The sequence below is a fragment of the Balaenoptera ricei genome, chromosome 5 (assembly GCF_028023285.1).
Source record: "Balaenoptera ricei isolate mBalRic1 chromosome 5, mBalRic1.hap2, whole genome shotgun sequence".
Classification (NCBI taxonomy): domain Eukaryota; kingdom Metazoa; phylum Chordata; class Mammalia; order Artiodactyla; family Balaenopteridae; genus Balaenoptera; species Balaenoptera ricei.
Genome location: NC_082643.1, coordinates 140,245,718 through 140,271,748, shown reverse-complemented (window position 1 = coordinate 140,271,748; position 26,031 = coordinate 140,245,718). Strand labels below are relative to the sequence as shown.

The window sequence follows — 26,031 nt, the reverse complement described above, 5'->3', positions numbered from 1 at the left end:
TGAACCCACGGCCGGGATGACGCGTCCCAGGAGCACGTGTGCGTGTGAGATCCCTGCCTGACATTGAGCGTCGGCTGCTTGGAGCCGAGAGAACAGGGCTTCAACGAGTGTGACAAGTACCTTCAGATGACGAGAGAAGCTAGAGGAGACACAGGAAGCCGTTCAAGAATGGAAACAGCGATATAAAAAAATGAACGAAAAGTACGAAAGTAAGTCGTTGAGAGAACCCAACAGATGGGGTACATACAGCGGGAGAGTGAATTAGCGGTTGGAAATCAGAGTGAAGGAGGCGGCAGGAAGGGATGGAGAGAACCACGGAGACAATGTCTTGCAGAAACGATGAAGATAAATGTCTCTAAAGTAAAGAAGGAAGAAAACCTTGACGGAGGGGCGCATACAGGGGGAGTCAGGATCTCCCATCCCACACTCACTGTGGAGAAATGGCAGAACCTCGTAGAGAAGATGCTGAGGTCTTCCGGAGACAGGGCGCTGAGCCACCTCCCACGGAATGAAACCCCCTTTCGTCTCAGAGCTCTGCGGCGCGACGCCGGACGCAAGAAGTCAGCGAGATGACATTTCAAACCACTGAGGGAAGACAACTGTAAACATGCTTCTTCTAAATCCAACTGGACTGTCATTCGTGCGTGGGAACATAATAAATATTCTCGGCCAGAGGCTTGAAGTGTTGCCATACAAATACCAGAGTGGACATAATTTTGGAAGAAAAACCCGAATAGTAAAATAAGTGAACCCAGGAGAAGCAGCAGCGGGTAAGGGAGGCGCACGTGATCGAATAATTTGGTGAGGCTTACGGGCGGATGTACCCAAACGCCGCCGATGGCCCTTAAAGCACAAGCCACTGTTGGAAACAGCGATAAGTGCATTGCGATTTACCACACATTAAAAATAGATGCACACAGGCAATTACCCAGTTTCAAAGATCACAGAGGACAACAGATGACCATCACACCCCTTAGAATGGTGGTTTGATGGGCCGGGAGGAACCCCAGGTGGGGGGTGAGGGGGTGGGGGAAGGAGCCTGTTCTACAAACGAACTGTCGGTGCCCGCCGTGCCCTCTGCCCTCGGCTCCTGCCTCGCTCTCAGCACGCTGTCCGGTCCTCGGTGGGGTCGGGAGCAGGGCTTCGTACTTCCAGGGGGCAGCTTGCAGGTCTCTGCAGGTGGTGCATCTGCCCGGGGCCCCGTCCTCCTGTCGCTAGGCATCCTCCGGGCCCCCCCACAGCCTCCCGTGACGGGGACGCCGGCCCCCATGCAGCTTGGCCTCCTGGGCCCAGGGGCCTGTGTCTGGGGCGCCCCGGGGGCAGGGCCTGGAAGGGTTGAGTGGATAAAGGAGCGCCCGTCCACGTCCGTGCCCGTCCCCGAGGCAGCCTGCGGGTCCCAGGTCCGCGCCCGTCCCCGAGGCAGCCTGCGGGTCCCAGGTCCGCCCTCACCTGCCTTCCTCCTGCAGGACGCCAGGCAGCACTTCAGCGACTCCCTGCGCAGCCTGTCCTCCGGCCGGGTCGCCATCGCGGGCATGTCCGTCGTGAACCTGAAGCTGGCCGTGTCCATAGCTCTGCGTTTCTCAGCCACCAGGCGTCAGTTTGGACCGACAGACGAGGAGGAAGCACCGGTGCTGGAGTATCCGACGCAGGTACAGCTTGCGCAGGCGTGAGTTCACTTCCTTTCTGCTCCGCGTGCAGACATAGCTTCTCTCTTAGGTCGCTGCACCGGGGTTACTGGTCGCTGCTCAGCCCTCTTCGGGAGTTAACAGCGGGAGTGACAGACGCTCCCAGGGAAAGAGTGCGGCGTCTGGGGCCCCGCGTGGTCTCGATGAGTGGTCTTTAGTTGAAAAGGAGCGTGTACGACCAGCAGGAGGCGCTCTGGTGAGGCCGAGGGAGCAGGTGTGCACGCTCAGCCCACCTGCAGGGCCCTGCACGTCCGGGCCACGCTCCAACGCGCCCGTCCCGTCCCTGGGCAGTGACCCCAGGACCCAGCGGCTGCGTGGGCAGCACTGCTCGTGGTGACGTCCTCCTTAGGCAGAGGGGATGCTCGCCTCCCAGGTCCTCCGAGATGAGGCAGCCCTCGATGGCAAAGGTGCAACCCAGGCTGAGCTTCACCTGGACGCCGGGGCGGGGCGGGGCGTGCATTTTATCACAGCGAGCCCCCACCGGTGCCCCCAGCCCCCAGCCCTTCTGTGCACACCAGGTGGGCTGGTGGTTGTCCCCGGGCTCCAGGTGGGTCCCCGAGGATCGAGTCGGTGGCTCCTGCCAGAGTCAGCAGCTAAATCGGACCCAGGTCTTGGTCAGTTAGGCGTGAGCAAAGGTGTATCTGAGCGAAAGTTTCAGGAAATTGTAACTGAATCGAAGTTGTTTCTTTTAACACTTCTTTTGCTATGGCCGTGAACCTGTTTTAATGCCAAATAAACAAGTAAGGACAAGCCCAGTGCCTGGTTCATGCCTGGCTGGCACAGTGTCCACCACACCACTAACCCCGTGGCCTTGGTGAGGTCACGGCACGTCCGACTGCCTGGGCATCAGGCCTGGCTCAGCGGTCACGAGAGCCCACCTGAGCCACATGCTTGGGCTCCTGAGCCCAGGTCCGCCCCCTCCCTGCTGTGTGTCCTTGGGCAAGCCACTGAACCTCTCTGTGCTCTAGTTTTCTCCTTTGTAAGTTGGGACTGGTGATAATACGTCTCTGTGAGTGGCTGTAAGGATTAAATACGTCAGTGCATGAGAAGCAGTTGGCACCGTGACCACACCCAGGAAACGGCAGGTGACCATGGTGCTGCCGATGGTGGCACCTGTCTCCCAGGTCCTTTCAGGCTCTGCTCCCTCCATCCACGCAACAGCGGATGTGCGCTGGTGAAAGAGACACCCTCACTCGGCTCTCCGTGAGCCTGTTTCCCCGTCTGGCTCGGGGGGTGGTCGCTTCATTCCCCATAGGCTCCCAAAGCACAGGCATCGCCGGGTGGGCCCCGCGCTCGGGCACGGCCGCCTGGCTTTCTTAGTTCTCTTGTAGATCAGCATTTGCTCTGGCTCAGGGGTCATGTGGATGGGAGAGCGGTGACGGGGCCGTGCAGGGTGGTGCACACGGCACAGTTTCTCCTTGAGTGGGGTCATCAGGGTGGTGCGGGAGACCTGGCCGCACTGGAAGAGCGTCGGGGGGCAGGTGTCACGGGGGTGGGTCCGGGAGACGTGCAGGACCTTCTGCAACAAGTGGAGACGGTGGGCAGCGGGTTCCTGGCGCTCCAGCCCTGTCGCCCACCCCGGAAGGCAGGCGGGCCCTGGGGGCACTTGGAGGTCTCCAGGCAGGGATTTGTCTGTTTCAGCAATGGCGCTTACTTCCTTACCTGGCCGCGGCCTATGCCTTGGACCACTTTTCCAAATCGCTCTTCCTGGATCTGGTGGAGCTTCAGCAAGGCCTTCTGGGGAAAGACCGGAGCGCCAGGCAGGTGAGGGTCTCTGCTTTTCTCCGCAGCGTTTATCATCCTTTAAATTTCACTGGGGTTGGACAGCGCAGATTCAGCCTTTCTTTCAAAACAACCTCGGTGCGCGGATTCGCGGGGATGAAGCCTCCGTCCGACTTGACCCCTGGGCTGTGTCCTCTCGGAGCCCTCGCTGCGATGGGAACGTGTCAGGCACGTGTCCACATTCCCGATTCTCAAGGATGTGCTGACACGTCTCCTGGTTCCCGTCTGTGAGTTCAGCTGCTGTTCTCCTCTTGAGAACATGATGGTTTTGCAAAATCCACATTACCGGCCCCTCCGTCGATTTCACGGTTCTGATCTCTCTGTAAACAACCCGACAAAGGTCTGAATCCAGCTGACTGGATTTGACTTGACAGGCGAGGCCTTGCTCCAGAAACGAGCGTGCAAATCCACTGAGATCGGCCCCTACGTAGAAAGGGGTCCTCCGCTAATTTCTATGTGGACGGTTCACGTGTTGTTTTTTTCCCCCCTTATGCTGCCTCATGGGCAGCGGTGAAATGTGAATCACACCAAGGGCGTCTGAAAACTGATTAGGAATGCTGCAGATCGGGGTTATGTACCACACCCTGAAAAGCCTGTATCAAATTAGCACGTTTTGGAATATTCAGCGTAAACATCCAGGAGTCAAGAGGTGGGTGGGGGGTGGCGGGGGGTTGCCGGCAGTGTGCACTGCTGAGCACACAGGCCGACCGCGACGACCGTGACCCTGAAGACCGTTTCATCAGGAGTGCAGGGTTACGCGTGTTTTTTCTCCCAAGCGTGAGTCATTGAAACTTTTGCCAGCTGACAATGGAGTTGTCCTGTTAAAAATGTTTTGAAGTGTCATCGAGCTCTGTTCTTTCTGAAACTCAGTGCTTCAACCCAGGCACAGGTTATAAAGTAGCCCTCCTCTGAAGCTGAAGATGCTGGTGAAACACATCACGTTATTTAGCGGGTGTGCGTGTGTGTCTTTCTTGTAATTGTTCGCATTGAACATAGAGTCGAGGCGAAAGGGTATTTACTAGACGTGTTAAGGCTGGGGATGTTGGCTGGGCCCTCCGCACAGTGTGGACCGAGTGGCCATGTCTGTGCAGTCCTCTGGGGCCGCCTGCCACCCTCTCCCCTGGGGGCAGTGTCTCAGCACCGCCTCCCACCCCTTGGGTTTCCTCTTAGTCTCCGCTGCAAACTTCGCGTAAACTGAGTCATAACGTTATGTTCTTCTGCGATCAGCCTTCCCCGCTCCCCCGCACTCCCACCCCGTGTTTACCGGCTAGGCAGAGCTGTGGTCGTTTATTTTCACTGTCATGAAGTTGTGTGACTGTACTGCAGGGTATCTGTGCTTAGCTGAATGCTGTTTTTTAAACTAAAATTGGGTTTCTTCCCTTTGTAGTTGTCGGGTACCTCGGATTAGACTGGAGGGGACGTAAGCCTCTGAGGCTGTGCTTGAACTGACCCCTGACCTCTGGGGTCGGAGCCTTTTTTTCACCTGTTCTTGTTGGCTTCTCTCTCCCAAGGCAGAGCTGGGACGCGAGATCCACGCCTTGGCGTCGGCCGGCAAGCCCCTGGCCTCGTGGACGGCCCAGCGCGGAATCCAGGAGTGCCGGGAGGCGTGCGGAGGACACGGCTATCTGGCCAGTAGGTTTTGGGGACACGTGGGCTGGTCTTCTGTCCTCGCCCACACCATGCGGCTCACGGCCAGGGGTCGGCAAACGACAGCCTGCGGGCCAAAGGCTGTCTCTGTGGGTAAAGGTTTTTGTGAATAAAGATTTATTGGCCCCCGGTCACGCCCATTCGTTTACACACTTCCTGTGGCCGTGTTCCCGCTCCACTCGCCGAGCTGAGCCGTCTCAGCAAAGCCTAAAACGTTTACTGGCTGGAACTTTCTAGAGCAAGTTTGCCAACCCCTGCTCTAGTCCAATCCCTCGGCTCGCTGCCACCTGATGTTCCTCTGTCGAAATCCGGGTGTCACGAGGCAGCGTGGAGACCGAAAACCAGAACAGAAAGGAGCTTATCTGTTCATCTGAATTGGAACTTTTTCCAATGTTAATGACTTGTTCCACTGTTAATGACTTTGGCAGTAAACCGGCACCAAGTTTTGTTCCGAAGAAAAATTCTGAAACTTAGAAAAAGAGAGTTGGCTTTTATTGACGCTGGCAGCTGTTCGGTCAGCTGGTGGATGGTGGAGAGAGGGGTGACCGACAGCCCGGGACCGGATCCCGGCTCTGCCGGTCGCGGGCTTCATAGCCGCGGGCAAGCTGCCCACCCTCACCGCCCCTCAGCTTTCTTCTCCATAAAATGGGACTAATGATAGGATAGCACAACGGGGGTTTTTGCAACGAGTAAGTGAACTAACCCACGTGAAGGGTTTAGCACAGTGTGGGCATACGGCGTGTGCCCGGTTATTTTGGTCTGTTATTATTATCATTATTATTGTGGTCATCATCATTATTGCAGCTTACCTGCCTAACTCCCCATGTGCTAATCTTCAGTAACTGACTGGTTGAAGTCTGGTTACTCAGAGAAGGCAACAACAGAACTGGCAGAGACCTTCTTGACAGTTTATTCCTCTGGAAGCCTTTTAGGAGCTTTTAGTAACTGGGATGTGTCCCAGTTACTCCTCGTGCGGGGGCAGCAGGCAGGGGGGCCCCTCCCCTCCTCCACACTCCACGTTTACTGACGTGTGGGTAACCGTGGGGCTGCAGAAGTTACTCATCCATGTGTTTTGTCCTCTGTGCAATGCTCTTTGTAGTATTTATTTGTTGTTATAGCTCATAGAGACACTATAAATAGTTTAGAAGGAGGAACTTGAATCATGCAGCCCTGCAGACAACAAAAATGACTAAAGGAAGTGTCATCACATAATACAAACAGGGCTGAAGCCAGTGAGGCCCAACTCAGCAGGGATAAACGTAAAGCCGTTTATCTAGATTTAAATATCAGTTGCAAATCATTTCTCTAAGGGCGCTCTTAGCCCTTCATGTTCAGTGGTCTAACTGTGGCATGGGCAGCAAGTCAGAGGAAGACGATCAGCGTGTCATAGGTGACCACAAGCCTCACGTCTGCTGCAGAACATCTTACACCCTCTTGGGCTGTTCATAGCAATAGTGAGTGTGAGCAGTTAGGGTTCTACTCTTTCTCCCGTCTCAGCCTCACGTTTGGAGAATATTCTCTGTCAGAGGATGGAAACCTAGGTGGTGAGGATCTGGGAAGCATACTTTATAAAATCTGCAAAGGAATTGGGTTATTTCACTGGTAGGAAAGACAAGAGAAAAACGAGAGTTGTCTTCAGACATTTGAAATGTCTCGTGTCAAAAGAAGGGTTCCTTCAGTTGGAAGAGGAAGAAGGGCACCCTCCCGCCGCTCAGGTAGTCAGCTCTGTCAGTGACCCCACTGGAGGGCGCTTTGCCAGGTGACCTGAGAGGCTCATGATAGGGACAGGGAGGCTGATGCCAGCGGATGCTTCTCGAGCGCGGCACTGGGACTTCATGTGGAGCCACCCGCTTCCCTTCCTGGGGACCTTGCGGGTGTCACCAATATGTCCTTAAAGAGGGAGCAGCTGGATCGAGAGGGCACACCGCGGGTCGGGGGTGGAGTCGGCACTGGGAGCAGGGTGGGAAGTGCTTCATCCGGTCCAGCCGGGCCTGGGACCTCAGAGTCCCAGGTGGCAGTTGGGGGTTGGGGGGCACTTCTCACATGTGCACCCCCAGTGACGAGAACGCTGGGGCCTCCTTGCAGTGAACCGTCTGGGAGACCTCAGAGATGACAACGACCCGAACTGCACATACGAAGGCGACAACAACGTCTTGCTGCAGCAGACCAGCAACTACCTGCTTGGCCTGCTGGTGCGCCGGGACCAAGGTGAGGAGGCTGGCGCCCCTGCAGCCCAGTTGGGGGCGGGAGGGTGCGGTTCCCAGGCCCCCTTGAGCTAGCTCTTCTGTCAGGATGGACCCTGGGTTTGCAGGAAGGAAATGTGTGATCAAATGGGGATGGACCAGCTTCTGAAGTGATGGGCTGGGCCAGGTGGGGTCCTTCCGCCAGACGTCCCCTGGGGTTGGGGAGGGTCCCTGGCTCTCCTGAGTCACTGGCTGTGCTCCTAGGCGGTGCCCGCATCGAGAGCCCGCTGAAGACCGTGGACTTTCTGGAAGCCTATCCCAACATCCTTGGCCACAGGTTCGAGGGTTGCAGCCCTGAGGACTGCTTGAACTCCTCAGGTAAGTACACTCCCTCCGTGTCTCCAGGTTGCACTGTGCCCGGCAGAAGCCGGAATGGCAGCCCATCTGCCAGAGAGCAAGGGGCGCTGGGTCTGCTCCTGGCCCCCCACCGTGTTAACGGTTGTGATTTTAATCGCAAAAACCGCTGTCTAGATGCTGTGTGGTCCACGGAACGCTGTTAGCAGAGAGCCTTCGGCGTGGCAGGAGGGCACCTGGCTTTACGGAGTGTTTGTGTCCCCTGGGGGCGGGTCGCTGGGTCCTCCGGGTGAAGGAGCCGCCCCCCTCCCTTACTCGGAGGATGGAGGGCATGTGACACATCGCAGCATCGGCAGCTGCGGGCACTGGGCGTGCCGTCTCTGGGGGACCCCGCCGGGCTGCACCGCTGCTCACGTCTCCAGGAGAGGAGACCACGGCTGCCCAGTCCACCCCAGTGCGTGCCCGCGGCCGGAGCAGGCGTCAGACCCCGGCTGGGCTGACTTGCCAGCCGTCTCTCCTCCATCTTCTTCATCGCCATCATCAGCCAGAAACGTTTCTGCTAGTAATTGCTTCGTCTCCCTCACCACACTTTGTTACAGCTTTTCTGACAATAACTCACCTCCTTCATCTGCCTTTTTAAAGCGGTAAGAGGACGCAGGGACACACTTGAAGATCTCTTTCTGATGGTTACAGAGCTCCCCAAATGGTGCTCCAGGAAGCCCCCGGGAATGACCTAATCATTCTAATAACATCAACCCCACCGGAATTTTTTCCCCTAATACTGTCCCCCACTGTAAAATCAGAATGTAAACACGTGGTGTGCCAGCTTCAGGATGTGTCCGCTATGCCTGCTGTGTCCCTTCCCCGCTCGCTGGAACTGTGGACGCGGAAGCTGTTTTGTGCACCGGCATCAGGAAGCACGCCAGGGCAGCGTCATCTGTTTTTCCTGTGGGTGCTCTAATTTCTGCTCGTTCCAACAAAGTGAAAACATTTTCTGGAGCAAAGAACGCAAACAAAATTCATTTGACAACAGGGGCTTGGCGTCCAACACTGACGATCTTCCCCACGTGGAGAAGGGAGCCCACGGCCAGCCGTTGGTCTCCAGGGCATTCGATCATCAAATCCCACGTCTCGGGGCCAGCCTTTGTCTCAGCTGCATCTTTGGTAAAAAGTCCGTAAATGACATATGACCCTGGGGCTCCGTAGGGCTGGACACTCAGGACCTTTCCAGTATTGAGCGAGGGCTGTCTGCAAGGTCAGGAGATTTTTCCTTCAGGGATTAAAAGGTTTATTTGGAGAGGGAGGGGCCGGGTGGGGCACTTCTCTGTCTGGTTCCTCTGATTTATGTGCTGAGGGTGCGTGTGTGCTGAGGATGGGTGTAACAAATGGTCCTGAGCGTTGAGGAGCTGCACGTCGCTTAATAACTGAGGCCCAGTTCTTTCCTTTAGTTGGCTTATTTGCAAAAATATTAAATAATTGGAGTTCAGCGTGTTGGCTGCTCTGACCCTTGTGTACGTACACAGGACAGTAGGATTGTGTAGCATCACGTGTTCAGGGGGGTACATGACGCGGTCAGCACACCGCCCAGAGGCTGGGAGCTCAGGGTCTGGAGTCAGCTGTGTAACCTCGAGCTAGATGCTTAACCTCTCTGAGCCTCAGTTTCCCCTGTAAGGTGTCAGGAGGGAATGCGGTACCCCCCGCCCTCGAGGGGGGCTCGCCGCCATGAGCTGGGGCCCTCCCTTGGGAATGGTGGGTGCAGAACGACCCCTGCAGCGTGAGCTTAGCTGCTTCCCAGGAAGGCGGCTCGCGAGGTGGGTCTTGGAGGTTCAGAGCGGAGTGTTTGGGGGGCCGTCAGCCACACGGGAGCCGCGGGGTGGGCGTGGTGGGAGAGCAGGTGGCTCCCACACCTGGGGCTGTGTGCCAGCCGAGGATCTGGGGCCAGGTGGCCAAGCCTTGCTTTCTGGGGCGCACCTGGGCCAGAGCCCCACTTTGGAAGGCATGCTCTGGTGCCGACGCAGAGCAAGGCTGGACTCGGGAGACCAGCCAGGAGACCAGAACCCGGGCAGGGGCAGTGCAGGAGAGAGTTGGGAGAGCTGGGTGAGGGCAGGGGGGATGGTCAGACGGAAAGGACGGCTTGAGTGGTACGTTCGATGGAGGGCCAGGTGAGACCCCCCCCCCCCCGGAGGGGTGGGTGCTGGTGAAGCTGGGAGGTCAGGTGTCCCACGTTGAGTGCCCGGTGGGCGTGTCAGGGAGCCGCGACGCTGAGAGCCCATGCAGGTGGGCAGACCTCGGAGTGACTGACGGTAGTGGCAGTGGCCGCCCTGGGAGCACGCCTGGGTTGGGGGGGCCGGCATGGGGAGACAGGCGGCGCTCAGGGCCTTCGAGGGATACAGGGAAGCAGCCAGGGGAGCCCCGAGGAGGCCCCGTGTGGCAGCGCCTCAAACGCCACTTGTGACCCAGGAGACCGGCAAGGACTTGAGGACTGCAGTTGAGGCAGCATTTGTCTTGGGCCTTCAGCAGCCCCCCAAGCAGCAGCGTTACCGCCCACCTGTGCCAGTTTCCCTGTTTGTTCCCGATGACTCCTCACGCCCAGACGGACTCTCCGAGTGGCCCACACGCCGCCCGGCTACGACTGTACCTTTTGTGTGCTCGCTGGGGGCTCCCCCCTTCCGTGTGGGCACAGAGCAGCGTGACCCACTTCTCTGTGAAGAATTAAGGGCTAAACGTGGAATTTCTAAAGAAAAACGTTCCAGCAACTCACGTATCAAGCTTGCTTCTCACTCGGAGCACAGAGCAAACTGAACGGGTTGCTGACGTCAGGCACGGTGGCTCCACGTGGTGCGGGACCCTCGGGGAGCCGGGTCACTTCTGCAGAGGGTCGCCTGCCCGGGCAGCGTCTGGGAACAGTCTGGAGCAGCCGCGGTTGCTGCGTCCTGGGATGGTGGGGCCTCTGGCTGGAGTCAGGAATTAGCCTGAGCGGCTTCTGGCCTTGGCGACTTCCTTGGGTTTTGTTGCCACGTCAATAAATCATGGAAAATCTGAGTCCCCGTGGCGCCCACCTGTTACCGTCTTGGTGACGGTCCATCCAGCAGGAAGAGTTTAGCCACAAAGACCCTGGGACACACATGCGTCAGAGCGGGCCCCGTCGGCATCAGAGCTGGTTTCCAGCGTCCACCTGGCTTTTCAGGGATGTCCTGAAGGGCAGCGCCCTGGGCCACTGGTTTGTGGACGTCCCGTGGCACAGGACCGGGTGTGAAAACAGCAGGCATGTGTCCTGGACCGAAGCTCAAAGTCCCAGTGTGGGTGGGGCCGCACTCCCTCCCCTCCGGAGGCTCCGGGGAGGCTCCCTCCTCGTCTCTGCAGCTCATGGGGGCTGCAGGCGTCCCTGGGCTTGTGGCCGCATCCCGCGTCTCTGCCTCTGCCCTCGCACGGCCTCTCTTCTGTGTCTGCGCTTCTCCTCTTTCTCATTGGATTCAGGGCCACCCTGATCTAGGATGACCCCGTGTTGTCACGTCATTCCATCTGCAAAGACCCTGTGCCCAAGTAAGGGCGCATTCACAGGTTTCAGGGGGTTAGGACATGGATGTGACTTCGGGGGGCCCCGTTCCAGCCACCCCACCTGGCAGGCCTCTGGGAGGGGTGCCTCGTCCCAGGTCCCCGCCCCCGCCTCACTGGGCTCCCTGAGAACAGCTGTGTGAGCTCGGGCAGGCTGCTTGCAGCCTTGGAGCCTTCAATTCCTCAGCCCAGTGAGATGGATCGTTTGCTGTTTAATGAAGTTCTCAGCTGTGCTTTGAGGTAACGGATACGACAGCGTGAAACGGTCGGGGGTCTGTAGCAGGACCCCAGTGGGTACCATGTGTCATCTTCCCAGGGAACGGGCTGTGTGACATCGAAGGAAATCCCAGGTCCCCTGTGTCCTGCCTTTGTGCCCAGACCCAGTTCGGCCAGATCCCACCTGGGAGTCCGGAGCCGAGAGCAGCTGCAGGTCCCACAGGCCTGGGCGCCCTGGCCCTGGGCCCTCTGCCTGGGTCGGGGGTGAAAGCGTGGTGGCTTCAGACTCCTAACCCCTGCCCCGCTCACTCGCCATGTGCCTGGGCTCCTCCTCACGCCCTGTGTCCTTAACGGAAGAGGCGGTAGCAGTCCTGCCGGGCAGGGTGTTCTGAGGTCGCCGAGGCCTCGGAACTAACGGAGACGTGACGAGAAGGACCCGCAGATGCGGGCGCAGCGCTGGGGGATGGGGAGGAGGACGGCGGTCTCCCTCCAGCCCCTCCCAGCCCACCCCTGTCTGTCTACACCCCTGCCGTGGTGCTTCCTCTCTGCCCCTCAGGGCTCTCGGGCGAGGGGGGCGAGGCCTCGGGGGGCCGGTGTGAGGCCCAGGATCCCAGGGCCGGGCTGGCCAGGTGGACAGGGAGCCCCTCCCCCGACCACCTGCTGGAAAGTCGTCCCGACGTCCGTGCGGATCCGAGCTCCTTCCAGACTGTGTATCCTCATCGTAAACCAGGTGGCTGCCCCCAGAGTGACTCCGTGGCCCTGTGGACTCCGTGGCCCTGTGGACTCCGTGGCCCTGTGGACTCCGTGGCCGCTAGAACCGTGTAGAACACGGCTGGCCTCACAGCAGAGCCAGGAAATACCCTCACCTGCGCCTGTCCCAGCCCGGCCACCCCCCGGGGGGGGGGTTGCCACGGGCAGTCCCCCGTCTCTGGGCCTCAGTTTCCGCACCTGTAAACTGGAGAACTGAGTTCTCGACAAGGGTGAGGCGCCCTGCGGTTGCATCGGTTACAGTTCTCTCTGTTTCTTGTTTTGAAGTCCCGCTGGCGGCCTACGAGTGGTTGGTCTGTTACCTGCTCCGCGAGAGTTATCAGAAATTAAATCAAGAGAAACAATCGGGAAGCAACGACTTTGAAGCAAGAAACAACTGTCAGGTATGTGTTTGTTTTAAAAGTTGCTTTTCTAACGATTCGCTCCTAATTCCCGCACTGTCGTGTCCTTGGTGAGCTGCACGTCCTGGTGGTGGCAGGCCCTGGTGCTCAGCCCCTGTGACCTCGGGCGCTTGGCCTGACCTCTCCGCACCGTGGTTTGCTGTTGGGACAGTGGCGCCCCCCTTGCCCCGTGTGGAAGAGGTTGTGGGCATCATACCTAAGGTGCCCGACAAGTGTGTGGCCCGTCGGCCAGAGCTGTGCTGGTTGGAGGGGGGACCCGGGGCTGTGGGGGCCTGAGGTGCACAGTGGAGCCCATCAGCTGCCAGGGTCCCTCCCGACCAGCAGAGTGACGGCTCAGTGACTCCTGTGAGGTCCCACCCGCGCTCTGTCTGCATTTGCTTCCTTAGTCATCGTGCTTCTCTCCAAGGAGGCTTGGTGAGATTGGCCCAAGGGCAGCTCTGGTTCTCACTCCGGGACAGGGCTGCCTCTCGTGTCTGGAATCCCCACCACGAAAACAGCCGCTCTAAACACCTCTTTACGCGGGATCTGGTCCTGCTGTGGTCCGTGGGCCCCGTGCCTCTACAGTGACGGGTGTCGTTTGGGAAAAACGTAGCCCAGGAAGCTTCTAAAACTGGTGTCACCCCTTCTCCTTGGACACTGGGCGATGGAGCCTCCCCCGGGAGCCTGGGGCCGCGTCTGCCCATCACCTCCGGGGGCCCCGCCCCCTGTGCTGCGAGGGGCAGCCTCACGCCCTTGAGCAGATGCAGCCAGAGCAGAGCAGGCGTCCAGGGACCGGCTGGGCATGCCTGCCCCGGGGAGGGAGAGGGGCTCACAAGGATGGCTCTCGACTGGAAAGGCTCCGACCGAGGGCGAATAAACCAAGATCACACCTGTGTCTTAAATGAATTCAGCAGACGTGAAGGTCGGTGAAACCCTAGTTCAGTCCAGGAACCCGAGAGAGGAGGTGTGAACATGATCCTTCCACGTGGGCTGGGGCCACGGCACACTCGGTCACTCGGACACGGACGGCTGCGGAGCTCCTCCTTTCTCTGCATTGTAACCCAAGACCCCGAAGAGATGGAGGACACAGAGGCCGCCCATTCCCACAACATCCGCATCCCGCAGAGCTGCCCAGAAGGTCACCACAGGTCTCGTCTGAGCCGTTCTGTGACACCGTTGTGCCCGCCGGCCTGTGCCTGGCACCTGCACACACAGAAAACAGAACCCGAGTGTGTGGCTTGGTCGTTTGAGAAGGAATTCACATTTAGACCTTCGACTGGTAAGGGCACTTCAGTGAGCCTCGTGGCAGAGGATAGGAGGAGCCAGCGTACCCAGCCTGGGTCCAGCCAGACGGAGCGGCCGTGATGTGGGCTGGAAGGCGGCCGCGGGGCCTGGAGGGGAAGGTGACCCGAGAGGGGGGCTGCATTCTCCAGACCTGGTCTGGATCACGGAGCATTAGGAGTCAGCGCTGGGTCATCTTGCCAGCTGAGAGCGCCTCAGAGCCCTGGGCTGGACGTTCAGGGTCCTGTGGAGATGTGGTCCCTGCCCGTATGGTGATCGGAGCAGCAGTAGAGCCTGAGAGGGAAACTTCAGCGAGTGTTTACGTGCCCTCGGCGGGCCGAGCTGCTCAAGTATGACAGGAAACTCAGAGGCTGTGAAAGAAGAGAGAACCGTCAGCTCTGACTACACACACGTTCACCCTTTCTAAACAGCAAAAGGTACTACAAGCGAAGTCAGGAGACAGATTCCAGTCTGGGGAAGCATGGAACGTACGTAACCGACGGTAGGAAAGAGTCCCTACAGACTGAGGGTCAGCCTGGCCCGGAAACCAGCCACTGGCCCGAGGCGGCAGCCAGAGCAGTCGCTGACCGTGAACCAGGGCCAGGGATGTGCGGGTCAGAGGACAGTGTCTGACGGACAAGGGCCGCTCCATGCGCCGTCAGCCGAGGGTGTGAACTTCTGTGCCCTTTGGGGGAGGTAACTGGCTGCTTTTGTGAAAATATAAAGCGTGTTCACGCTTTGACTCAGCGGGGGGCGGGGGGGGAGTTGATAAACTTTTCCTTATCTGCTTCTGCTTGTAAGAACTCCCAAGCATTGAACCCAAGCCAGCTGACCCCTGAGCCCAGCTCTTTCCCCACACTGCACGGCTGATGTCCACACTTGGATAGTTCAGAGTTTGTTTTCTGCCTAAAATATTTATTACTTGTTAAAATGCAAATATACTCAGAAATCAGAGCACACCAGAAACTGATACCTGGATCCGAATCTTTTCCCTGGGGCTGTAGGTTTCTTGGGGGCGGGGATTCACGAGAGGAAGGAGCCTGGCACTGGGACCCGTGCGGGGAGAGGGGAACGGACCTTCCTGGCCTCACACGTCAGACTGCTGGTCTCTCTCTGGAGCTTTTCATGATGACAGAGCGGCAGAAACATTGAGTATGGAGCGGCTTGTGCCACGGGGGGCAGGACCACCCCTGAGTGTTTCTGTCCCCACCACGGCCCCAGAGTGGACACCATACAGGACCCTTTGTGGGCACTGGCCCACGTCTGTTAATAGTGCGGTCAGATCTGCTGGCTGCAAGGACAGGCTGTCCGGGAGAAGTCAAGGACGGGCACCGTGTGTAAGGATTTGGGAGGGAAGTTGACGGCACGGGAGCTGGAGTGAGGCCCTCACCCCTATGCATGTTTGGGCGGTGTGATTTTGGGGGACCTGTCCGTGCATTGTGGGGTGCCCAGCAGTACCCCAGGCCTGTACCCACTAAGATGCCAGCAACACCCCCGAGTCGTGACAACCCAAACTGTCTCCTGACGGTGCCAGATGCCCCAGGGGGCAAACCGGCCCCAGTCAAGGACCCCTGAGTCAGCGGAGCCTCCTGTGTGGAGCGGGGAGCTGATGGGAAGCAGAAGCAGATCCGTTCTCTGTGGCTCGTGGAATCTCGGCTCTGCCATGTCTCCCTTCAGACACTTCCTGCCTGCCCATGGCCTGGCGTGGCCATCACCCTACATCCACGTGACCACCCAGGCCCAGCACATACTGCCCGTGCACTGTGTTCTCCACGGCTATTCATTCAGGTTCTCAGGCAGCAGGTCAGGTGGCCTGACGGGCGGCCAGGAGAGCCAGCCAGCCAGCCCCTGGCGCCCAGTCCGCGGGGTGGGGAGTAGACGTGGGCTCCTGAGCCCGCTGCTGCATCGGGCGTCCTGGGCGCGGAGGTCGCGGTGGGGCGGACCCCCAAAGCCCATGTCCCCCAGGCAGCTAGCTGATGGCCTCATCTGAACATTTCCAGAAGCACACGTAGCAGCTTCGTGCGTGTCCGAGTCCTGGGATTGAGACAGAGTAGAATAGCAGCCACCATCACAGAGCAGCTTCTAGGACCCCGAGCAGGTGCTGGACACGTGAGATGCTGTCTGATGGTCCTGCCGGCAGCGCTCGGAGGCTGCACCCTGACGCTCCCTCTTCTCAGACCAAGAAGCTTGGGCTTGGGGCGGAAACCACTTGTCCACACGTGCACATTTGGAAAAGCCGGGTGGATTTGGAAGCTGGTCCCCTCGACCCTGAATCACTTCTGCGTCAGTGACTCAAAGCTCAGCGGGGCTCAGGATGCGTTTTTCGGGTGGCGAGGTCAGAGGTGGCGCCGCCTTTCCAGGCCTGCACCAGCTGATGCCATAGCTGAAATGGACATGCGCTGCTTGCACGGGAAAATAAGATGAACGCAATGCGATTTAATACTAGAAAGTCCACGTGGTTGAAAAGGAGAGAGTAAAGTGGAGAGCATGGAGAGTTTGGATTCAGTTCTGAGCCCGGCCTCTGGGATTCGCAAGGGTCCCCACGCCGAGCGGAGCCCACAGCGCGTGAGCACGTTTAGGGGTGCTGGTGGTTACTGTAATGACATGCTCTAGCGACATAGTGAAGGGGTGGACATTGGGGCCAGCCTGCCTGGGTTCAACTGTGTCTCCGCCTCTTGCCCGTTGCGTGACCTTGTTTCATCCGTGGGGTCCAGGGAGGATCAAGGTGATAAACTGCTGGCTCTTATTAGCTTAGTGCCTGGCCTGGGGTGAGGGTGGGGTACTCCCTGCCCACCTCCGTCGTCAGCTTTGTCAGCTTCCCTCCTGTGAGGTCTCCTCACCCAGCCTCCCCCAACGCTCACCCTCCAAAGCCAAGGGCGCACACACCACGGCGTGTGCGAGAGGGAAGGGGACAAAGCCGCTCTGAAGGCCCCGGGCTGGCCCTCCAGGCAGGACACGGGGACGCAGGATGTGTGCCCTCACGGCTTCAGAAGCCCAGCGGGGTCTTGGGGTCGGACCAGGTAGACTGGCACGAGGCCGGGGAAGCTTCCTCCCCTTGAATTTTCTCCTGAGGGCGCCTAGTCTCGGGCAGGCCCTGGGAGAGCCTCGGCCTCGGAAGTGACCAAGGGACGACCCAGTGTTTGCTCTGAAAGTCGAGAGCAGGCCTTGAAATCATAGCTCCTGCCCCTTGGTGACTGCGCCCCCTTCCCCCCGCCGCCCCCGGACCGCACTCTGGACCGCGCTCTGTTGATTCTGGCTGATGTTCGGGGGCAAAGTAGGCAGGCACCGAATAAAGGTCTTCACCCTGCCCCATCCCCGGTCACCTCCTTGCTGGATTATTTTTTTAATTACACAAGCAACACATGATCATTATAACAAATCAGGAACGCATCTATAATTGTTCTAATAAAAAAACAGTAAACTGATAAATTAGAGATGGGGAAAGAAAAGCTGACAAGCAAAGCTAATGATTAGCAGCAGATGTTTTGGATATTGGTCACCAGATCCGTGGTGACTTCCTGCTTCCACAAACAAAGCCAGCATCAGAACTCACACGCAAGTAAAACTCGGCTGGGAACGGCTGCACATCTTGGCCCCTGTTCAGCGGTTCCCTTATTCCTGGACGTGATAGGAGAGTGGGAGACAAAGGCTGATCTTTAGAAACTTGCGAGGCAGGGGCGCGGCCACACCCTTGGACGAGCTGACGTCACTTTCAGGTGATTCCCCGGAGTAGCCTTGTCTGTGGCCCCGGGTACAAGGGAATTGACCTTGTGCTCTCAGGGAGCCCACCTCCTGGAGACGCCACTGCTCTGCAGTGCCAGGCCGCACTGGACAAGCCCGCCGTGCCTGTGTGTTGGCTGTGGGGTCACCCCGCGTCCCAGATGGGACTGAGCTGAGAGAGGTCGCCGGGCCTGAGGTCCAGAGCCGCTGCAGCTGGCCTTTCCATGGTGCTTCCCCAGAGGCACTGCCCGGCCCCGTCTGTCCCCTGCTGCACTAGTGCTGCTGGCACGCAGACCTTGGTGTGCGTTCCCTAACGCGGTGCGCTGTGTTCTGTTGAAGGTGTACTGCTGCCGCCCTTTGGCCCTGGCATTCCTGGAGCTCACGGTCGTGCGGAGGTTCCACGAGCACGTGCACCAGCCCCACGTGCCACCCTCGCTGCGGGCTGTGCTCGGGCGGCTCAGTGCTCTCTACGCCCTGTGGTCCCTGAACCAGCACACGGCCCTGCTCTACCGAGGTGAGCCCCCTGCCCAGGAGCTGGGCGCCCTCCGCTTTACCCAGGAGACTCTGCTTTGCCCGTGTGGTGCTCCTTCCATGCCATTTACTGAGCACTCGTCACATGTTGAGTGAGGAGCAGAGGAGCCCAGAGGCCACAAGAAGACAAGCACAGCAGCAGGATGGCGCCCACAGGGCTGAGCCCGGGCTGCTGGGGCAGCACCCCCAGGAATGCCCAGACTGGGAATCCGGGAGGGCTTCCTGGAGGCGGTGATGAATGGCCTGATTCCTGGAAGATTGGTGGGAAGGGGGTAAATCTGAGTTTCTCAACCTTCGTTTTCATTATTATCCCCCAAGGAGCCCTTTTAGACGTTTTTTCCTAACCACCCCCATGACGTGTTAACACTACAGCTATTCTGTGTATCTGTTCCCGTTCTGTGTGTACATCTGGGCTGTGTGAGGAGTAGATTTTTCCCCTCCCCCTTGCCAAGAACCCATGTTTTCCCTCTTGGGGCTGGTGCTGCCCCTGGGAGGTGATGCCCGAGGGCTCCCGGGTGGAGGGAGCAGCGGGATGTGGCGCGAGGACCCCACCCACTCTGAGTGAGCGGGCGCCATTCTCTGCGGCAAAAGTCAGACAAAAGCCAGTCCCGCAGCAAAATCGGGGCCACCTCTTTAGGCCTGTTGGACGGCACGGCACAGCCCGCCGCAGTGTAGGAGGTGAGGCGGAGGAGCTGGGTCTCGTGCCCAGCCCCTGGTGGCTACAGACGCCCACATGCCCGCAGGTGCAGCTGTGTGCCTGCAGCCCCTGTCGGCCCCCAGCCCAGCCTCCTGCCACCGCCCGCGCTGCGCTCTGCCTGCCGCCCGCCCTGCCCCGCAGGTCTCCCCCCAGCCCCCCGAGGCCGCCCTTCCTGGGCTTTAGCCTCCCCAGCTCCCGGCTCTGACCCCCAGCACAGGCTCAGTGAGCTGGCGGGAAGGGGGACACAGGAACCCAGCCCTGGCCGGTGCCGTTCTGTGAAGGGGTCACAGTGGGGCTCGGGCAGCAGTAGCGAGGCATTTTCACACAGAATGGGCTATTTTGGAAAGCTGTTTCAGCATGTTTGCAATTTGTGGGTAATTTGGGAGTTAGGGTAGCAGACCCCAGAGTAACCAGCGCTCTGCTTACAGGTGGCTACTTTTCTGGTGAACAAGCAGGTAAAATGGTAGAGAATGCCATCCTGGCCCTGTGTGCCCAGGTGAGTTGAAATCCCCTTATATCCTTATACGATTTCCACATTACATGCAATCACCTGTATGTCAACGTTCACTGACCTTAGTTTCCCACTCGTTTGTGTGCGTGCAGCTGTTAGCGCAGCCAGGAAACTTACAGAGAACGTGCTTATGTCAGAAATTTCAGGAAGCGTCACTTTCAGGGACTGTCATAGAATCTGTACACGTTCAGCTCGCTCTAATAATATTTTTTACAGCAAAATCGATAATTCTCTACAGCATTTCAAGTTAGCCTCCAATTTTAGTTCATTTCATGGTATTTTCCTTTTTTATTGCATCCTTCTACCTTTGTCGCCCAGAAAAGTCAGATGGCCTCAGCCCCACATCACGTTCTGGCGGCACTCTGTCCATTGGAGCTTTCTCCTAGGGTGGACGTGTTCTGGGGCGGCGCTGTCCCATACCATCACCACTGGCCACCTGGGGCTGTTGGTGGTAGAATGGCGGCCGGTGTGACCAAGGATATTTAGTTTTCTTTAATTTTTTTTAAACATATTTATTTATATTTTATTTATTTATTTTTGGCTGCGTTGGGTCTTCGTTGCTGCGTGCGGGCTTTCTCTAGTTGCGGCGAGTGGGGGCTACTCTTCGTTGCGGAACACGGGCTCTAGGCATGTGGGCTTCAGGAGTTGCGGCACACGGGGTCAGCAGTTGTGGCTCGTGGGCTCTAGAGCGCAGGCTCGGTAGTTGTGGTGCACGGGCTTAGTTGCTCCGTGGCATGTGGGATCTTCCTGGACCAGGGATCGAACCCGTGATCCCTGCATTGGCAGGCGGATTCTTAACCACTGCACCACCAGGGCAGTCCAGTTTTTCTTTAATTTTAACGAAACAGTCATGTGTGTCGTGGCTGCCATATCGGGCGGTGCAGTTAGAGGCATTTCTCTACTTTTGATGGTAAGACATGAACCAAAGTCCCCAGCATTTTGCCCAGTGTCTCACATGATGGGCGACAGGCCTCTCTGTTTCTCCCCTTTCAGGGCTTTCAAGTTGATGTAGTTCCAGGTGATGGCTCTGTGGTTGGCATGAAGGCTCTCCCCGGGTGTGTTTCCTAAGCGCCCGTCTCTCCCCACGTGGGCTCTGGGTAAGGGCGTCTCTGTGATCGTGCTGCGTACACAGGCCACGTTTACTTAAACAGGAGGGGGTTTTCCTTCGTGTGTTCCACAGGTGGTGAGTTGCCATTATAAAAAGTACAGCCATCATTTTCCTTGCTCTCAAACGTGACACACCACGGAGCTGGTGGCTGGCCGTCCTGGGCCATAATGCAGCCCGAGCCGCCTGGCAGATCCAGGCTCGTCCTGACTCGGGGAGGCCGGGGTCGGCCGGGTGGAGGGCGCCAGCTCCTTCCCTGGTCCAGCCATTCCCTTGTGCATCGTCTGTGGGTCTGTCCACACCGTCGCAGCAGTGGTGAGCGTGAGACAGAGACCCTGCAGCCCACGAGGCCGGGCTCTTTCCTGTGGGCCCCTTACATTAAACGTTGGCCGACCCCGGTCGAGACCAGGACCCTGCTCTGCTGACGTTTCCCCCTGCAGTGGGGCAGGCTCGTCTCCCCTCACCCACCGTGGTGCCGAGGGTGTGCGGGGGCCGTGGAGCAGCATGTGAACCACGAAGCGGGCTGCGTTTCCTCTGTTCCTGTGACTCTTTGCTCAACAGTTGCTGTAATACATCGTTCAAGTCGCCTCCGTTCCAGCGTTCTCTTCAGTTCAGCCACGGCATTTCATAGTTATTTTAAGAAAATTATTTTTTGCATTTCAAGAAAATTCTTGGGAGTCTTCTCATATAAATTCCATTTGTCATATTGAAGAATAATTTGTATAATGGGACGGGAGGGTAATAAAACTACTGGGAACCGAAGAGCGTTGGAATAATGGCTTTTCCAGGTGCTCATAAATGCTTTTTCTCTTACATTTTTTTCCGGACATATTTTCCTCTGTTGGAACAGTAATTGCCCAGATGAGTCAGGGTTCAGAGACAAACCTCTGAAGACAGTTGCCAATTAATGAGCTACAGAATCATCAGTTTTACGAGCGGTCCGTACCTTGTTGAAAAAAAATAGAACACTGGAAGTCTTGAGTGGCTAGCAACATGGTGAAAATATTCAGACACACACTCAGGGAACCTAAAATCCAGGCCAATGAAAAGATAATGCTTTAGTAATGGAGCCGCATGCGCCTGCCTGCTGGAGTTGCCGTTGCTAGTGGGTTGTAGGCTCTGTTGCTCGGTGGTCGCCATGGAGACGCCGGGAGTTGCCAAGTGTACGGACTTTGTTTTCCCACAGCTGAAAGATGACGCTGCTGCCCTGGTGGATGTGATCGCCCCTCCTGACTTCATCCTGGACTCACCGATTGGCAGAGCTGACGGCGAGGTAAAGGGCAGCCCGCTCCCGTGGCGCTTGGGGGCACTGCACTCGGGACCGCAAGCCGGGGGCTCTCTGGGGCCTGATGGCAGTCGTTGCAGAGCCTGAGATGATGGCGTGGCTCGGGAGTCTCTGGTCACACGTGGGCAGCAGGGAGGGAGTGGCTGGGAGAAGTGGGGGTGGTCATGGGCGGGTTAGCCATCCCCCAGCCTGCCCTCCTCCGAGAAAGGGGATATGGCACTGCCGCCCCCTTGGGCCGTGATGCCGAGGTCAGCCCGAGCCTGTGCGAAGCTCGGGGCCCTGCAGCTGTCTCGCTGTCTTCACGCTCTCCTGGGAGCCTCTCCGCTCCCGGGTCTTCTGACCGTCTCACGGCACTAGCTCGTAACCCCTCACCCTTCTCCCTGTGCTTCCCCCGCAGCCCGCATGTGGCTCCCAAGCTCCTCTCTTCCCCCTCCTCCCCACGCTCCGCAATGATGGCTTAGAAAGCAGACCTTGTCAGACCGCTGCTCTGATGCAGCCCTGCACCTGCACATGCCCCACACCTGAAATGGCACCCAAATCCCTTCCTGCATCCCCAGCCCACGCGGCCTGACCTCTGCCCGCTTCTCCAAGGTCATTTCACACCGCGCCCCTCCCACCCTCTGGACTGAAGTCTCACTGTCCTCCCGTTTCTCAGTCGTACTGGGCTCATTCCCACCCCAGGGCCTTTGCACCTGCGTTCCTGTTGCCGGAGCACTTCTGTTCATTCTAAGCGGAATGCCGCCTCTTCAGAGAGGTCTTCTCCGGCCTCCAGCTGAAGTGCCACCCCCAAGAGTGGCCCCACTTTGTCCTGCTGTGGGACCCTCACAGTGCCCACAGGTATCCCTACCTGACCTCCTCCACCACGTGGAGATGCCCGTGCTGGACGACACCCACGCGTCTGCTCGATGCCGCCCACTACCTGTGGGTGGTTGTCCCTGTGTTTCCATGGAGACGTGGCATTTCAAAGTGTTGAAGTCCCGTGCTGGGGTTCCAGGGCTGTCGTGTTCTTTCTGCCGAGACTTCTGCTGACCCAGGAGACTGAACGTAGGGTGCTAGGAACCCTCCGTCTGTCCCCAGGGGACACTGCAATCAGTCTGGGGGAGCAGGCGCCTGGACCTCTGACCAGCCCAAGCCACACCTGGGGTTGGGACAGGAGTACCAGGCACTGGGGTGGGCAGTTCGGACGAGTCCCCCATCGAATTCAGGACGGTGGGGACCGTATATCTGTGGACGGCCTGCTGTCCTCTGGCTGCGCAGCTGGGCGGGGCATCCCCGCTCACCGTGTGTGTTACCACGTCCACTTCGCCAGGGAGAAACCCAGCCTCCGGAGGGGCCGGGCGGGTTGTAGCGGAGCCAGGATTGGGGTTGAGATGGACAGTCTGGAGGGAAGGCAGGAGAGGGTGAACCTCGCTCTTGGCCAGGGCCCCAGCAGGAGCACGAGGAGGACGTGCTCACAAGGCCATGGCAGAGGGGCCGGCCTCTGCGACACGGGGCTCCCAGCAGCAGGCAGCACACACGGGAGCATTAGCCCCGAACAGGCGGCGCCCGGCGGCCCTGACTCACGGGCGGGCGGCGGAGGAGTAGGGGAGGGCCGTCCCATCCCGTCCTGTCCCGAGACGGGGGCCCCGGGTTCCACGCTGACACCAGAGACAGCCCGAGGCTTCACCCAACAGGGTGCCTTACACAGCACGTGTTCCTCCTGGTGTAAGGGCTGAGGTTTGAACTAGGTGCTCCTGGGTAAGAAATTCATTTTATTTTTAATGTCAGGCATTACTTTTCATAAATTTATTTATTTACTTATTTTTGGCTGCGTTGGGTCTCCGTTGCTGCACGCGGGCTTTCTCTAGTTGCGGTGAGCGGGGGCTACTCTTCGTTGCAGTGCGCGGGCTTCTCATTGCAGTGGCTTCTCTTGTCACGGAGCACGGGCCCTAGGTGCGCGGGCTTCAGTAGTTGTGGTGTGCGGGCTTCAGAAGTTGTGGCACACGGGCTGTAGAGCACAGGCTCAATAGTTGTGGAGCATGGGCTCAGTAGTTGTGGCTCGCAGGCTCTAGAGCGCAGGCTCAGTTGTGGCACGCGGGCTTCAGTAGTTGTGGCACGTGGGCTCAGTAGTTGTGGCTCACAGGCTCTAGAGTGCAGGCTCAGTTGTGGCATGTGGGCTTCAGTAGTTATGGTGCGTGGGCTCAGTAGTTGTGGCTCGCAGGCTCTAGAGCGCGGGCTCAGTAGTTTTGACATGCAGGCTTCAGTAGTTGTGGCGCACGGGCTCAGTAGTTGCGGCACACGGACTCTAGAGCACAAGCTTAGTAGTTGTGGCGCATGGGCTTAGTTGCTCCGCGGCGTGTGGGATCTTCCCAGACCAGGGCTCGAACCCATGTCCTCTGCATTGGCAGGCCGATTCCTAACCACTGTGCCACCAGGCAAGTCCCAGAAATTCATTTTAGATGAACAAGCACAGCTGTAGGAGATTGAGATCATCAGTAAGTGAAGCATAATGCTCCAGGCCTCGGATTGATGACCTGTGGAGACAAAGCCTGTCTCTGTGTCTCCCTGGGAGCCAAGAATAGCAGAACCTGGGCGGAATTGCTGAGTGTGTTTAGCAGGTGCAGGGGAGGGTGGCTTCTTAAAAGTAACATTTGTCAACATCAGCCAGATACAAAACCGGCCCCTTCCCTGTCTCCACGGACCTCAGCCTGGACGCTGGCCGTGCTGGGAGCAGGGAGGTGTCAGGCGGCTGCCTGCCACGCTCAGGACCTTCCTCTAAGATAACAACTGAGAGCAGTTCCGCCTGGGGGGCCCTGAGGCGACGGCCAGCTGGCCCAGTCGGCACAGTCTGACGGGGCAGGCAGAGAGGGGACAGTGCGTGCCCAGGCCCTGTGGCCCAGGGGACAAGCCGTCATCCTGCTGCTTGGCTGCACCGCCGCCGGCCAGCCAGCAGCCACGTGGGTGCGAGAGAAACGTCGACTTGCAGAATCCACCTTCCACGAGAATTTCCAAAGCAAAGGGCAAGCAGGATGTCTTCATCATTAAGTGCACATTATGGTCCTTTATAGTTGCATTTTCACAATTGTTCTCTACTGACAAAGACTGGTTTACATAAATTAAATTTAAATCATCTTAAAATGTTTCCATGAAGTGACAGGAGAGAACTTCCTGGGTTTTCACAGTTGCATTGGCACACTCAAAATCTTTCTTATTACATACGTGTGTGTTCTGTATGTATTTTTTGCAGCTCTATAAAAACCTCTGGAGTGCTGTGCTTCAGGAAAGCAAGGTGCTAGAGAGGGCATCGTGGTGGTCGGAATTCTCTGCCAACAAGCCCGTCATAGGAAGTTTGAAATCAAAGCTGTAGTCGTACTGGCCAACTATGATGAAGCCGTGAAGACATGGACCTCGAGTTCAAGTTCCGGAGCCCCCAGAGGTGGCTGCCGCTCTCCGAACCCACAGCTCTGCCCTTGCCCGGCTGCTCGTCCTGTCGAGCCCAAGGCGGGACTCGCTCATCCTGGCCTGCCCCCCACCCCGAGTCTCAGCAGGATGGGTAAAGCCTGAAGGGCAGGGCTGATTTGGGTCCATCCTGATTTGCTGGGTGAAAAGAAAACCTGTAAGATCATTTCTTCCTGATGGACTGAGCACTTTTTGATAATTAGAGCTTTGTACGTTCTATTTTCATATGCTAATTATGAAACTGGCCGCTGGTAATTCGCGTTAGGCAATATTCTGCCTTCATCTGAGATTTCTTACAAGGCTCTGCTTCAGTAAGCCCTATACGATGCCAGTCTGATTCTTTGTTCACTCTGGTTTGACTTTCTCATGTAATTAAATTATAACCTTACTAATTTGCACCATGGACCACCGGAATGACATAGTTGAAGATTTTGAAGGAAAAGAAAATCAGTTTTATTACTTTTTTGTGTGGAACTGGAAGCTTCCATCAAAGAAATGTTTCCAAAGGAAAAAAAAATGCATAATGATTTGAACGTCTGGTCATCCTTAAGTTCTGACCTCCCAGTTGTGTACTTTGTCACTCTGTTACGTGAATCGGTTTGTTCCTACAGGCAATGGAACACCCATTGCTGCCTGGCTCCGCTGGGGGGGGGGGGGGCGTTTGCTCCGCGGTCCTGAGCGCCCTGATGGGGTGGTGGGGGGAGACAGATGGAGGAGGTTGATGGGCGTCTCCACCAGTCACTCGAGTGTCCCAGGTCAGGACGATGGCTGGTGGTTGGGTTCTCACTCGACACCCCGTCTCCGTTCCCCCCGGCCTCCGGGGCAGGGGAGGGGCCGTCCTGTGGCCGTACGAAGTGGCTGAGATGGAGGATGGAGGCTGGTCAGGTGCAGCC

General features: G+C 57.9%; 1 protein-coding gene across 3 annotated transcripts in view; it reads left to right on the top strand.

Annotated features, from left to right (window-relative positions):
• The window catches only part of ACOX3 (acyl-CoA oxidase 3, pristanoyl), a 47,487-nt gene extending 21,816 nt beyond the window's left edge, over positions 1 to 25,671 (top strand). Inside the window, exons 9-18 of one of the 3 annotated variants that reach the window (XM_059923659.1) lie at positions 1,467 to 1,649; positions 3,327 to 3,449; positions 4,979 to 5,099; positions 7,200 to 7,322; positions 7,562 to 7,675; positions 12,458 to 12,573; positions 17,911 to 18,085; positions 19,228 to 19,295; positions 21,602 to 21,688; positions 24,927 to 25,671. In XM_059923659.1, coding sequence (XP_059779642.1) covers positions 1,467 to 1,649; positions 3,327 to 3,449; positions 4,979 to 5,099; positions 7,200 to 7,322; positions 7,562 to 7,675; positions 12,458 to 12,573; positions 17,911 to 18,085; positions 19,228 to 19,295; positions 21,602 to 21,688; positions 24,927 to 25,046 — 1,230 coding nt within the window. In that variant the 3' untranslated portion in view covers positions 25,047 to 25,671. Of the gene's footprint in view, positions 1 to 1,466; positions 1,650 to 3,326; positions 3,450 to 4,978; positions 5,100 to 7,199; positions 7,323 to 7,561; positions 7,676 to 12,457; positions 12,574 to 17,910; positions 18,086 to 19,227; positions 19,296 to 20,303; positions 20,408 to 21,601; positions 21,689 to 24,926 lie in introns of those variants that run through there. The other 2 variants (XM_059923661.1, XM_059923660.1) reach the window with 2 other exon arrangements.
• The last annotated feature ends 360 nt before the right edge of the window (positions 25,672 to 26,031 follow it).